Source organism: Sphaerodactylus townsendi, linkage group LG13, assembly GCF_021028975.2.
Source record: "Sphaerodactylus townsendi isolate TG3544 linkage group LG13, MPM_Stown_v2.3, whole genome shotgun sequence".
NCBI classification, from domain to species: domain Eukaryota; kingdom Metazoa; phylum Chordata; class Lepidosauria; order Squamata; family Sphaerodactylidae; genus Sphaerodactylus; species Sphaerodactylus townsendi.
Genome location: NC_059437.1, coordinates 44,623,837 through 44,638,073, shown reverse-complemented (window position 1 = coordinate 44,638,073; position 14,237 = coordinate 44,623,837). Strand labels below are relative to the sequence as shown.

Below are 14,237 nucleotides of genomic sequence, written 5' to 3'. Positions count from 1 at the left end.
CTACCTTGACATCTTTGATTCCTTCCCCCTTCATATTATGTCTGCTAAGAAAGGATCAGGGAGCTCACCAAACCCCAATTTAACTAAATTTAGAAGAAGAAGAGGAGGAGGAGGAGTTTGGATTTATATCCCCCCCCCTTCTCTCCTGTAGGAGACTCAAAGGGGCTTACAATCTCCTTGCCCTTCCCCCCTCACAACAAACACCCTGTGAGGTGGGTGGGGCTGAGAGAGCTCCAAAGAACTGTGACTCGCCAAAAGTCACCCAGCTGGCGTGTGTGGGAGTGTACAGGCTAATCTGAATTCCCCCAGATAAGCCTCCACAGCTCAGGTGGCAGAGCGGGGGAATCAAACCCAGTTCCTCCAGATTAGAATACACCTGCTCTTAACCACTACGCCACTGCTAATTTAAACATTTGATTCCCCCTTTTCTCCCCAAAGAGCAGCGTGGTGCAGTGGTTAAGAGTGGTGGAATCTAATCTGGAAAACTGGGTTTAATTCCCCACTCCTCCACATGAGCTGCAAATTCTAATCTGGAGAACTGGGTTTGATTCTGCACTCCTCCACATGAAGCCTGCCGGGTGACCTTGGGTCAGGCTCAGTTCTCTCAGAACGCTCTCAGCCCCACCTACCTCACAAGGTGTCTGTTGTGGAGAGTGGAAGGAAAGGAGTTTGTAAGCCACTTTGAGACTTCTGATGGTTGAGAAATGCATGGTATAAATCTAAATTCCTTCTCTTCCTCTACTCTCGGGACACCCCCCCCCTCCCCAGCACCATGCCACCGCTGTGTCCACAGTGGTCTGAGAGCACTAATGTGGTGCTGGACACTGTGAGGCATGGTGATGGCCACCCGCCGGCATTTCTGCCCCTCTGCCGAGCTAACTACCCAGGGAAGGCTATGGCTTTTTCTCTGCTGTTATGAGGGCTAGAAATTTGGCTTTTGTTTTGAGGTTAGAGTGAAAATTGTGATTATTAATAACAGTAGATTCTGCTGTTGCCTGGTCTTTCGAAGTATGCACTCCTGCCAATTGTGTCCACTGAACATAGCTCTGCTTTTCTTTTTTAATTGAACCACAGCTGGGGAAGCAAACTCAAACAAATCAAAATGATTTCACAGTTTCCTCTACTTACCCCAGGACTGTGGGTTGATCAAATATTAATAATCTACTTATGTTTACCCTTTCCCCCCCCCCTTTTTTTGCAAAACCAATCGATAAATTTTCTCACCCTCTTGCCTTTATTGCTTTGTTTATCGAAGAAATGTTTAATATTTATTTCGGCCTTCTGGAAAATTTACAACTCTGTTTCATTCTAAGCCAGGTGCTTTTATTGAAAAGCGCACAAACAGATTTAAGAAAATACTGTTCACTGGATGGAATGCAAAATATTCTCCAACCGTGTGCAGGCCGGATGGAATGCAAAATGTTCTCCAACCTTGTGCAGGCCAAATAGCATATTTTTGCATAATTTCTGTTTCAAACAAAGACATGACTGCACTTGAACCTATACAATAAATTACTTTCTAAACAACCTCTCAGAGAGCAATTCTTATCCCATCCATTACTCTCAGGGCTTCTAATAAGAAAATAACTCAGTTTCCCCTGTAACTTGTTGGGCTGAGATGGTACTTTTTTGTCTTCATTTTGTTTAAAGATTCTTAACTCTTCTACATCACAAATTTTGCCATGTTGATCCATGAATCAATAATCTTGAGGCTTGACTATCACTATGCAATCTACATGGACCTGCCTTTGAATACAACTTAGACACTTCCACTGGTATAGAATACAGCTGCCCGTGAAAATGACATTCAAGCCTTTGTTACAACAGGTGTCCTGGCTGCTAATTTGCTTCCACGTACAATTCTGGATGTCATTATTAAACTTCCAAAGCCTGTTTTGGTTTGGACCCACATATCTGAAGACCCCCTCTCTCCATATGAAGTAAAATTCCTCTGAAGTAGGAATTCCCAAAGTGGGCGCTACCACCCTTCTGGAGATGGTGGAAGCATCAAGGGGGATGGTGAAGAACTTGGGGGCGGTAAGGGAGCGGCAGAGAATTTTAGTGCAGTACCAGGGTAGCATAGGGATTCCTGGGCCAGCTGGGGGATGAAACACCAGTGGTGCGACCCAGATCTAGCTGCAACAGCCTTTGTGAAGTGGCCAGCCTTGACCCAAGAAGAAGATGATGATGATTTTGGATTTATACCCCACCTTTCTCTCCTGTAAGGGGACTCAAGGTGGCTTACGAGCTCCTTTCCCTTCCTCACCCTACAACAGACACCTCGTGAGGTAGGTCGGGCTGAGGGAGTTCCGAAGAACTGCGACTAGCCCAAGGTCACCCAGCAGGAATGTAGAAGTGCGGAAACACATCTGGTTCACCAGATAACCCTCTGCCACTCAAGTGGAGGAGTATGGAATCAAACCTGGTTCTCCAGACTAGAATTCACCTGTCATTAACCACTACACCAGGAGTCGGCAACCCGCGGCTCTGGAGCTGCATGCAGTTCTTTCGTCCTTGTACTGCGGCTCTGTAGCGGCGACATCAACGACGGCGAGTTGCACTTGGGACGTGGCAAGCGTGCCTCCCTTCCTTCCTTCCTTCCTTCCTTCCTTCCTTCCTTCCTTCCCTTCCTTCCTTCCTTCCTTCCTTCCTTCCTTCCTTCCTTCCTTCCTTCCTTCCTTCCTCCTTCCTTCCTTCCTTCCTTCCCTCCTTCCTTCCTTCCTTCCTTCCTTCCTTCCTTCCTTCCATCCTTCCCTCTTCCTTCATTCCTTCCTCCTTCCTCCCTCCCTCCCTCCCTTCCTCCCTCCTTCCTCCCTCCTTCCTTCCTTCCTTCCTTCCTTCCCTCCTTCCTTCCTTCCCTCCTCCCTCCTTCCTTCCTTCCTTCCTTCCTTCCTTCCTTCCTTCCTTCCTTCCTTCCTTCCTTCCTTCCTTCCTTCCTTCCCTCCCTCCCTCCCCTCCTTCCTTCCTTCCTTCCTTCCTTCCTTCCTTCCTTCCTTCCTTCCTTCCTTCCTTCCTTCCTTCCTTCCTTCCTTCCTTCCTTCCTTCAGCTTCCTGTTGAATCCTGGGTGCTAGCAGACTCTGATTCAGAAATAACTAGATCTGTTGCAAAATATCTGGCAATAACGGTCTCTTCAAACTCTCATTAAAATGAGTTTTGTCTTCCTGTTGATCATAAAAATTATACAGGTTTATTTTATTTACATGCTGATTTTAGGAGCTATGTGTTTTATTTCTCTATATTCTAATGTTGTAACACGGTTTATCCTTTTATGTATGGGTTTAGGTTTAAGATTTTTTTATAATGTAACATTTTATCCTTTTATGTATTGGTTTATGCTCGAGACCTCTGGTCATGAGCTTAATAATAAAGGAAAGGGAACCGCTTCAGCCATACAAGCAGTGGCATCAGCTACAGCCCTGCAATATTACGTCAGCATCCTAAATAGGTCTTGGCAGGTACTTCTGAACTACTTGCTTTCGATGGGCATATTTCGTAGCGATGTTTACTTTGCTGCTTGATTTCCAGTTGTGGCATAGATTCCCAACTCTCTGTTCAGCATACGGAAGAGATTTCTGCTTGCACGGGGAAGGGAGGGGTGCTTTTCAACACTTCTCCCTTCCCATTATGTCTCCATACTTTGGATTCCAACTGCTCCCTACGGGTCTACCAAGCCTCTTTCGGAGCCTCTTGAATTAGCATGAGACTTCTCATGCCAGAGGAAAGCGCAGATAGACTCGTGGAAGCCAATCCTTTCTCAATTTGGGCTTTGCTTTCTAAAATGTGATGTCTGTTCCTCACTGTAATTTAACAAAAAAAAAACCTGAATGGAAAAATGTTGTTTGCAGAGCCTTGTTAATTAGCCAGTAGAAATTGCTCCCCGATTGGCCTGCTTATGCTCACATATAAGGATTTTTCTGTGGCAAATATTGGAGTTAATGATTTCAGGAGTTTTTAACAAGAGGATAAGATGCAAACCCCATTAATAACGATCTCATGGTGATGTTTTTTTCTTTTTCTTCCCCCCTAAATCAGGCAAATACCACTGTCCAGTCCTCTTCACGGTGTTCACCAATAACTCCCATATAGTGGCTATCAAGACCACGGGGAATGTGTTCGCACATGAGGTGAGTTCACCATCAGATCTCCTTGTGACATTCTTTGGTGACCTTTGTCCTCATCTAGTCAGGTGCAGTCTATGTGCAGGTGTCCCTGCTGCTCATGAAGAAGGCTGTTGCAGGTATGGTATGCTTTGCACCCATTTTTATGCTTTCAGAACTCCCCCCCATCCCCATTCCCCAGCCTCGACCACTTCTTCAGTATACTGGTTCTTCAGGTAAAGGAGTTTCCCTGAATGTCAGTAGAACTATTTCCCAGGAAATGCACTTTGGATTAGCAGTGAAGGCCCCTAAACTGGGTGAGACAGGAATTGTAAACAGAGTAGCCAGCATGGTGTAGTGGCTGAGAGTTTGATTTCCCATTCCACATGAGCAGCGGACTCTTATCTGGTGAACTGATTTGTTCCCCTACTCCTACCCATGAGTAGGAGTGATCTTGGGCTAGTCGTCTTCTTCTTCTTCTTCTTCTTCTTCTTCTTCTTCTTCTTCTTCTTCTTCTTCTTCTTCTTCTTCTTCTTCTTCTTCTTCTTCTTCTTCTTCTTCTTCTTCTTCTTCTTCTTCTTCTTCTTCTTCTTCTTCTTCCTCCCTACTAAAACTAAGCTCTGGTTGCACACACAAGAGGTTGGGGTAAGAGAACTCACCACTCAGTTCCACACTTCTGAGGATGGATTTCGATGTTCTCTTCTATAAAATGTACCACTGCAAATAGCAGCAGGGAGAAAAGCTATTTTAGTTTACTTTATTCGGGAAACTGCTATTGGCGTTTCGACTTTTACCGTTATAGGCAACATCTCTCTATAACATCCCTCCCTCCCTCCCTCCCTCCCTCCCTTCCTTCCTTCCTTCCTTCCTTCCTTCCTTCCTTCCTTCCTTCCTTCCTTCCTTCCTTCCTTCCTTCCTTCCTTCCTTCCTTCCTTCCTTCCTTCCTTCCTTCCTTCCTTCCTTCCTTCCTTCCTTCCTTCCTTCCTTCCTTCCTTCCTTCCTTCCTTCCTTCCTCAAAACATTTATATCATGCCTTTTCTAGTGGTTCAAGTCAGCTTATAATAATAGTTAAAATTGTTTTAGTTAAAACCAAAAACAAAATACCAAACCCCAAATTTTTCATCTAGGTGAGACATATATGAAGTATCTCACATCAGTAAAACCAATACAAATTCAATGCACAAAGCAGGTAAGTATTAAATAAAAGCATTTGATCCAACTACTTGAAAATGGGATTATTTAAATTCGGAAATCAAACCTAACCAAGAGGCATCAGAACTTTAACATGAATTTTCAAAGCTACTGAAAAATTCTTAGCAGCTTCCATTACCTTGGCAGGGAGATAGCTTTGACTTCCATTTCTCCCTTTTGCCTGCAGTTCTAATTTTCCATTTGCAAAGAGTTTTTTAGAGGAACATTCCAAAATGTGATCCTCTGCCTGCAGTCCAAAGTGGAACACTCTCTACTGTCTTCTTGTTTTCCTAAACCCAAGGCCTGATGTGTATCATATTGTTCTCTTTACCTTCCACTTCCTCTTTCTTTCTTCCCTTCCCTTTGATGTCTCCCTTGCAGTAAATTTAAAGTGTGAGCTCCTTCTGCTAAGATCTTTTTGACTTCCGTAAAAGTCATTTACATTGATGGCACATTATAAATAATAATGTGTCTTGTTAGTTCAAGATTTAACTACAAGCTGTGCTTCAGAAATTACTTTTTTCCTTTTTCCTAAGATTGTAAACAGTATATATTTATACATTATTAGCCTGATGTCTCTTTTTGGATTTTATGTTCCTTTGTCTACATCTCGTTTTGCTCACATATTCTTGTTTTCTTTAGGCAGTTGAACAGTTGAACATAAAAACAAAAAGCTACAAGGACCTGCTAACAGATGAACCTTTTACTAGGCAAGATATTGTCACGCTACAGGTGAGTGTCAATTTTGGTGTGTTGTTTTCCCTGTTCTACACCTGCGTGGCTTTCCATTGGCTAGCTGTAAATGTTCAACAAAACTGGCAAAAGGCCATGAAAGGACATGGAGAATAATAGCCGCTCTGCTCTCCTTTTTAAAGATAATAAATCTTCAGTGACTTAAGCAAACAAGAAGCTTGCGACATTCCAGGGGTCAAGAGATTCCCCCCCCTCCCCCCGCCAGGGAATATAGTCTGTACGCAGAAACAGGCTTCTACAGGTAGAGCTGCCGTTATGCCGGAGTGGGGTCACACACCCTCGTATGCGTAACCTTTCTCCCTGATGATATCATAATTCATGACTCAGGATCAGGTTCCCAGAGACCCCAGGTCCATTAAGAGACTCCAGGGGCGAGAGGTGAATTAAAGATTTTCAGCTGCAGCGAAGATAGGCTCTCTGGCCAAGGCAGAAGCAATTAATACAACACCGGCTCTTCATTATATAGCAGTACACCCATCAGTCATGAGTACATAACTGATGTGGCCAAGTTCTTCACGGAAGCTTTGAACATTTCCAGGATAAAGTCAAACAACAGCCCAGAGCCTGTAGTTATAGACCCTTAATTTTAAAGCAGTAGTGTAAATTTTATATTTTAATAGAAGAGTGAATTAACTAATTTTGTTTCACATACAAATTTTATCTCATTTTATGTCATTTGATAGATTATTGTGATTCATTGTTCTTCTTATGCCACTAAAAGATTTTGGAAATTGGAATTGGAGTACATAATTGATTATATCACTTTGATCCATCCCTATATGTATCAGTACAGGTTAAACCCTTTACATGCCATTATACAGGTTACATGATCCAAAAGAGGTGGGCGTTTAGCATCTGGAGGAGGGGATTTTAGTATGGTAATGCGCTCCCTGGGCATCTTGAAGGCAGCCCTGTCACCCAAAAGAAGAACATCTGTTTAGCGATGGCCATTTACATGCCAAAAAAACAATAAACTTGCCACAGTGTTGCACTCTTATCACAGGAAGAAGCAAGGAGGTGTCATCCAAAACAGGGAATGGAGACCAAGACTCTAGGATGTAACCTTGAAGTTTGGAACATTGTGACACATGGCAAAATCTACTGCCTCCCATTCAGCATTTGGAGGGTATAATTCCCTCATCAGGCCTTCTCTATCGGCAGACAATAAAGGCATCTTTCTTTAGGTCAGGTGGCTTGAGAGATTGAAGTAGGGTTCTCTAATGTTAAAACAACACTATAAAAGCACTGTCCAAGATAGCATCTCAGTTAACTGCTTATACAAATCAGCTCTTTAAACGTAATCCTTTAGCGAAGCAATAAACCTCAGTTGTTTTGTGCGCACCTATAGTTATAATAAACCTATCTGTTTCTAAGGCGCAACTTTCTCAGGCCTAAGCATTAAGTTACATCAGTCTAACACGGTTAATATAAAAGAATAATAGCATTTAAAAGGTTTTTTTCTGAAAAGCTGCCTCCATACTGGTTCCTGTTCCCTTCCCCAGTATTGAGTCTGGCAGTGAATACGCAGCTGTGTCCTCGTGCCTTTTATCTCTAGGCCCTCAAGGTGAGAGGAGAAGTTGTAGAACTGCGGCTAAGAGACTTCAGTTGCAAAATGAGAAAACCCTGGGTCAGATCACTTCTGCTGTGGAGGTTTGGAGTGAGGTGTCATTCTCTTCAACAGAATCAGTAGATATACTGAATATACTGCCCCAGGCAAGGACCAATTGAGTCAGAGCTTGAATCAAACAAGGCAAGATCCTGAGTGTCAAAGGTATTACCCTTTTAAGGAGTTAGCCTGTCCTGGTCAGCGCTGCACCTTCTCTTAAAGAGTAAATATGCAGCTTGGAGGTGCCATTAGATCCATGTTTGGAAGTGAAAGTCTCTGCTGTCCCATACATTGTCTTTTCCCTCATCTTCTGGTGATCTGCTGTGGTATTTCTTTGAGAGGAGGGTTTGGCACTTTAGCCCTGTGTAGAGCCAGCGTGGTGCAATGGTTAAGAGCACGTGGATTCTAATCTGGAGAACCGGGTTTGATTCTCCACTCTTCCACCTGAGAGGCAGAGGTTTATCTGGTGAACCAGATGTGTTTCTGCAATCCTACATTCCTGCTTGGTGACCTTGGGCTAGTCACAGTTCTCTCAGAACTCCCTCAGCCCCACCTGCCTCAGAAGGTATCTGTTGTGGGTAGAGGAAGGGAAAGGAGCTTGTAAGCCACCTTGAGAGGAAGGGAAAGGATCTTGTAAGCCACCTTGAGCTAAACACCCATCTAAGGAGAGAAAGGTGGGGTATAAATCCAAGTTATTATCATTATTATTATTCTGGATGACCAATCCACAAGTTGACTCACTGAGTGGGAGGGACAGTCACAATCTCTTCACAATCACCAAGTTATCTGCACAGTGTTAACATGCAGAGAAAGAGTTTGTTCTTACACCTCCTCTCCATGTTCAGTGTTGCCTGTGGTGATCATGGAGGGAAGAGTAAATTCAACCACTTCTGCCTCCATTCACACTGTGTGGACAACTCAGCCTGCTCACTCATGCGCTTCTTTGCTTCCCACATGGTGAATCAACAGGCAGATGGATCATCTGCACAGGCTCTGATTAAAATAATTAATAATGGCATTATTGTTGTCTCAAAGTTTACAGGTTATTGTACTTGGGAGCAAGCTTGTTTTCTGCTGCTCCAGAGACTAGGACCAGGAGGAATGGGTTCCAGGTGAAGGAAAAGAGATTCCACCTAAACAGCGGGGGAAAACTTCCTGACTGTCAGGGCTGCTCGAAGAGAATGCGCTACCTCGCAGTGTGGTGGAGTCTCCCTCTTTGGAGGTTTTTAAACAGAGGCTGGCTGGCCATCTGTCAGGAGTGCTTTGACTGTGTGTTCCTGCATGGCAGTGGGTTGGACTTGATGGCCCTTGGGGTCTCTTCCAACTCTATGATTCTATCATTCCTATCTCAATATTTTCAATCGATGGTTATTCTTGAATAACTGTACCTGTTAGTCTCAACATTTATGCAGGCAGAAGCGTGAATTAAATACCATTTCAAAAGGCTCAGAGGGTGATATCTTTATTACTGCCATATGAGTGTCTGAAGCTGCCTTTTACTGAGTTAAGTGATTGATCTGACTCACCTAGTACTGTCTGCTCTGATTGGCAGGGGCTCTTCAGGGCCTCACGGGGAGAACACCTGCTACCCAAGACCCTTTTCAAGGGAGATGGACATCAGTGTCAGTGTTTTCCAGCAGGGGTCCTTCCCAACTCTGCTACTGTTGAATGGCTCCTATTCAAATGGAAAGCTTGCCTATGAGAATCTAATCCTACAGTAGCTTGAGTACCTTGACAGGAATTAAGGGGGTTTCTCTTTTGTTTCTGGGTGGATTTATTTGGTCTCCTTCTGCTTCAGTTTTTTCCTGGCCACGGAACTGCATTTTCGTTTACCTAAATTAGGCTGTTTGCCAGTGCACATAAATTCAGAAAGATTTGCATGCATGCCCTTGCAGCAGCACGCACAGAGATAACAAACACGCACAGAGCTGGTGGGGGTGGGTTTGTCTTGAATGGTTGAAACCTCCTTTCATGTATTCCTTTAGGGCTAACTGAATAATCCATTAATGCAAACTCTTTAACATCTGTCACAGGAAGAAAAAGCCTGCTTATTAGCATTATATAAATGGAGTGGCTATTTGTTGCAAGAACAGGGAGATCAAAAAGTAGTCGCTTCTCTTGGGTTCAGTTGCTAGCTCGCGTTTGCAAAATCATAGGCTGGATACTGTTAGCTTTTCCGTAGACGCTAGAGAGAGGAGGGCCCCGCTTGATTCCTGGATACGCTGTGCCAGGGATCTTGGGATCTGCAAGAACAAAAAGTCACCCAAGAGAAGATTGCAATGAGGAGATCAAGTGTGATCACCCCTCAGCCTTCCCACACAGGTGGAAAAGCTAGTAGGTTTCAACTCATATTGTTGCAAGATGCTCGTGCTAAGATGCCAACTTCTACTTTTTGTTGTAATGGCAGATTTTCCAGGGTCACATTGGCTGCTATGATGGGTTCAGTGGTAGGGCAACCTGCTTCGTATATGCAGTAGGTGCCAGGTTCAGTCACCTGCACCTCCAGTTAAAAACGATCTCAGCTAGCAGGTGTTGGGAAAGCCCGTGTCCTATCTGACATTTTAGAGATTCACTCCAAGAATTCACTGTAGACAAGGACTGAATTCCTTGAGTGAATGACCTTTCCCGTGAACTGGATCGCTTTCGCACATTCTGTGTGTGACCCGGGTGCACAGCTACGCCTCTGAATGGATGCTCATGGGAGGAATGAAGAAGTAGAATCCAGTTCCAGCATCTTCTGTAGGCAGACTCTCAGTCAGTTTCTGATGGGGTGAAAGGGGGTCTGCTCAACCGGGTTTGATTCCCTGCTCTGCCGCTTGAGCTGTGGAGGCTTATCTGGGGAATTAGATTAGCCTGTGCACTCCCACACACTCCAGCTGGGTGACCTTGGGCTAGTCACAGCTTTTCGGAGCTCTCTCAGCCCCACCTACCGCACAGGTTGTTTGTTGTGAGGGGAGGAAGGGGAAGGGGTTTGTAAGCCCCTTTGAGTCTCCTGCACGAGAGGAAGGGGGGATGTAAATCCAACTCTTCTTCTTCTTCAAGGCCAGAGGACAATTTTACCGTCTTTCCAAACGCTTTCCCTAGGGTTTATTTATTTGAAAAGAATTCTACCCCATTTGTCTCTTGTTCCCAGATTTCCGGTGCTAAAGGATTGAAAAGCCATTTTCTTCAGCCAAATCTTGTGGGCTGCCTCCCACGTTAGTTTCCCCAAGCAGAAGTGGAAGACAAAAGAAAATAATTAAAATGGGGCAGAAGAAACGGGAGAAAACAAGGAAGCCAGTGGATTGCCTTCAGTGGGCCGTCTCCCAGTGCTTGACTTCATAAATGTGTCTTGGTTTTACTGCCAGCAATAAAACTAAAGATTTATTCACCAGTGGAAGCAAACAATTTCAGGGATGAATGAAAGACATAATTATATCATTTAATGAGAGGGGGAGCTATTGGCTCTCTGTAGTGAGTTAGTGGCAGTGGAATATTGGACGGTTTCTTATCTCAAGTCACAATGTTGCATTCATCTAGAATTATGCCATTTCCTCCGTATTGACGTATTAGACAGTTCTCTAAATGTTACTCATAGACCCCCCCTCCCCCTCGCCGCCAATGTGTTTCTTCCCGTTACGTTTTTAGGCTCTTCCCCACTCCTGATACCTCTAGAAAAATCTTAATTTTGGGACCCTGTCAATTCAGCTTTCAAGGTACTCAAGTAGGTAACCTTGAAATGAAGAGGGTTTTTTTTTTAATAGAGCAGTCCCCTGGAAATGCAAAATGTGTACCCATTGTTAAGTACTAGTAGTGGCGATAGTAGTGCTAATAGTTGCTGCTGTTTGGGGAGGGTAGTAGAATTGCCAACTTCCAAGGAGTGGCTGGAGATCTCCTGAGATTATAACTGATCTCTGGAACAGGTCCCGAGGAGGGCAACCAAAATGGTAAAAGGTCTGGAATCCATGCCCTACGAGGAGAGACTTAGGGAGCTGGGGATGTTTCGTTTGGTGAAAAGAAGGTTAAGAGGTGACATGATGGCCATGTTTGGATATTTGAAGGGATGTCATGGTGAGGAAGCAAGCTTGTTTTCTGCTTCTCCAGGGACCAGGACCAGAAGTAATGGGTTCAAGGTGAAGGAGAAGAGATTCCACCTAAACAGCAGTAAAAATCTTTCTGACTGTCAGGGCTGCTCGACAGTGGAATGTGCTACCTCGGAGTGTGGTGGCATCTCCTTCTTTGGAGGTTTTTAAAGAGAGGCTGGCTGGCCATCTGTCAGAAGTGCTTTGATCGTGTGTTCCTGCATTGCAAAGGGTTGGACTTGATGGCCCTTGGGGTCTCTCCCAACTCTATGATTCTATGATTCCAGGCAACAGAGGTCAGTTCCTCTGGAGAAAATGTCCTCCAGGTCATTTTACCCCATTAAAGACTGTCCCATCCTGAAACCCCACCCTCTTTAGGCCCCATTCCCCAAACCTCCCAATATTTCCCACCCCAGAGCTGGCAACCCTAGAGCAGTGGTGGCGAACCTTTGGCACTCCAGATGTTATGGACTACAATTCCCATCAGCTGATAGGAATTGTAGTCCATAACACCTGGAGTGCCAAAGGTTTGCCACCATGGCCCTAGAGGGTAGCCATGTTGATCTGCAAGAGCAGATCTAGATTAAAGTCCAGCAAGTTGGGTGCAGGGGGGGGGGCGCATAAGTTTTCAAGAGTCAAATCTCCTTTCATATGATTTGTACCTGATGAAAGGAGCTTAAGCTCCCAGTAGCTTAAACCTGGAAAATGTTAGAATGTAGTGCCACAAGCCATCCTTTCTGTGGGTGCACTACAAACTTGTGACACATGATCTTATTCCATGTATTTCATCTCACGAGTCACGACAGTAGATATATTCTTCATTTTCTGAAGTGACTAGGATAGGGCTAGGGTTGCCAATCTCCAGGCGGGGACTGAAGTTATGTCAGAATAACTGGTCTCTGGGTAAGAAAGATCAGTTCCCTCTGAGAGATCGGCTATTTCGGAAGGTGGACTCCACAATGGCTGTCCCTTCCCCAAACCCTTGTCTCCCCAGGTTCCACCTGCAATACCTCCAGGAATTTCCCAACCCAGGGCTGGCAAACATAGACCATGCCATGACTGTGGAGGCAGCGGTTCCTCACTCTTCCCAAGGCCTAATATATTCTCTCTGCTGCTTGAGCTATGGAGGCTTATCTGGTGAACTAGATTAGCTTGTGCACTCCAAACACAGCTGGGTGACCTTGGGCTAGTCACAGTTCTTCGGAGCTCTCTCAGCTCCACCTACCTTACAGGGTGTTTGTTGTGAGTGGGTAAGGGAAATGAGAAGCCCCTTTGAGTCTTCTTACAGTAGAGGAAGGGGGAGATTTAAATCTAAACTGTTCTTCTTCTTCTTAAGACGAAAACCTTGCCAGGCTGTCCATGTCATCCTCTTCTGAGACAATTTCATTTTGTTTTGTTGGTTCAAACCCTACCACAGAAAGGCAGTGTATAAATACGTACAACGAGGGTTGCCAAGAACTGGCAAGTTTGCTGTATGCATGGAAACATCTTTCCTCGTGTGGCTGTGCTTATTACAGGGCTGTAGGAGGAAACCAATATGTGTGGGTATCACGTGTGTTGTTCCTGCCCAGAGCGCACACCCCCAGACAGATGACTCAGCATTGCCAACGTTTCTCACATGTTGGAAGAGGGAGTATCTCCTTTCCCCCTTCCCCAACAGTTGATCAGCCGTCTCAGACCTGATGAGCTAAGTTTGGTGGGGAAAGAAGATCTCCTCCATTACAGCCCACTCGGGTGCGTGAAGCTGCCTGGTTTAGGACCCATATGTCTGCCAGTAGAATCATAGAGTTGGAAGAGACCCCAAGGGCCATCAGGCCCAACCCCCAGCCATGTAGCAACACACAATCAAAGCACTAAGTGCTGCTCTTCCTTTTTACTGCTCTTCCTTTTTGAAAGATGCATTCTAAATTACATTCTCATAGATCCCTACATCAATCTGTTTCCATTGGATGGCACAAATGGTCGGGGATGTAACTCTCTGATAGAGCCTTGCTTCTCATTCATAAGGTCCCAGATTGAATCTCTGGCAGGTGCTGCAAAAAGACCTTGCTCTGCCCGAGACTTTAAAGAGCTGCTGTAGAATACCGAAGAGAATACAGAACTAAATGGGCGTGATAGTGTAATATACTATGACCGTGGTTCTCAACCTTCCTAATGCCGCGACCAATACAGTTCCTCATGTTGTGGTGACCCCCAACCCTAACATTTATCCATTTTACAGATGGAGAACACTAATGCAGAGAGTCTTAGGCGACCCCTGTGAAAGGGTTGTTCGGCCCCCAAAGGGGTCCCGACCCCCAGGTTGAGAACCACTGTACTATAACCAATAAGTTCAACATCTGTTAAATATAAGGTTGCCAACTTGAGAAATTCCTGGAGATTGGGGGGGGGGGGGTGCCTCAGGGGGCAGAGTTTGGGGAGGGACCTCAGCAAGGATGTGATGTCATTTGGGCTGTCCTCCAAAGCTGCCATTTTCTCCCAGGGAACTGATCTCTGTGATCTGCAGAGCAAGTGAAATTCTGGGAGAA

The 14,237-nt window shown here is 44.9% G+C and overlaps 1 protein-coding gene across 1 annotated transcript in view; it reads left to right on the top strand.

The window, feature by feature from the left end:
- PPIL2 (peptidylprolyl isomerase like 2) overlaps window positions 1-14,237 on the top strand; it is a 102,993-nt gene that overhangs the window by 29,796 nt on the left and 58,960 nt on the right. The window contains exons 7-8 of the mRNA XM_048514446.1: window positions 4,034-4,125; window positions 5,932-6,021. Of these exons, the coding sequence (XP_048370403.1) occupies window positions 4,034-4,125; window positions 5,932-6,021 (182 nt within the window). The remainder of the gene's footprint in view (window positions 1-4,033; window positions 4,126-5,931; window positions 6,022-14,237) is intronic.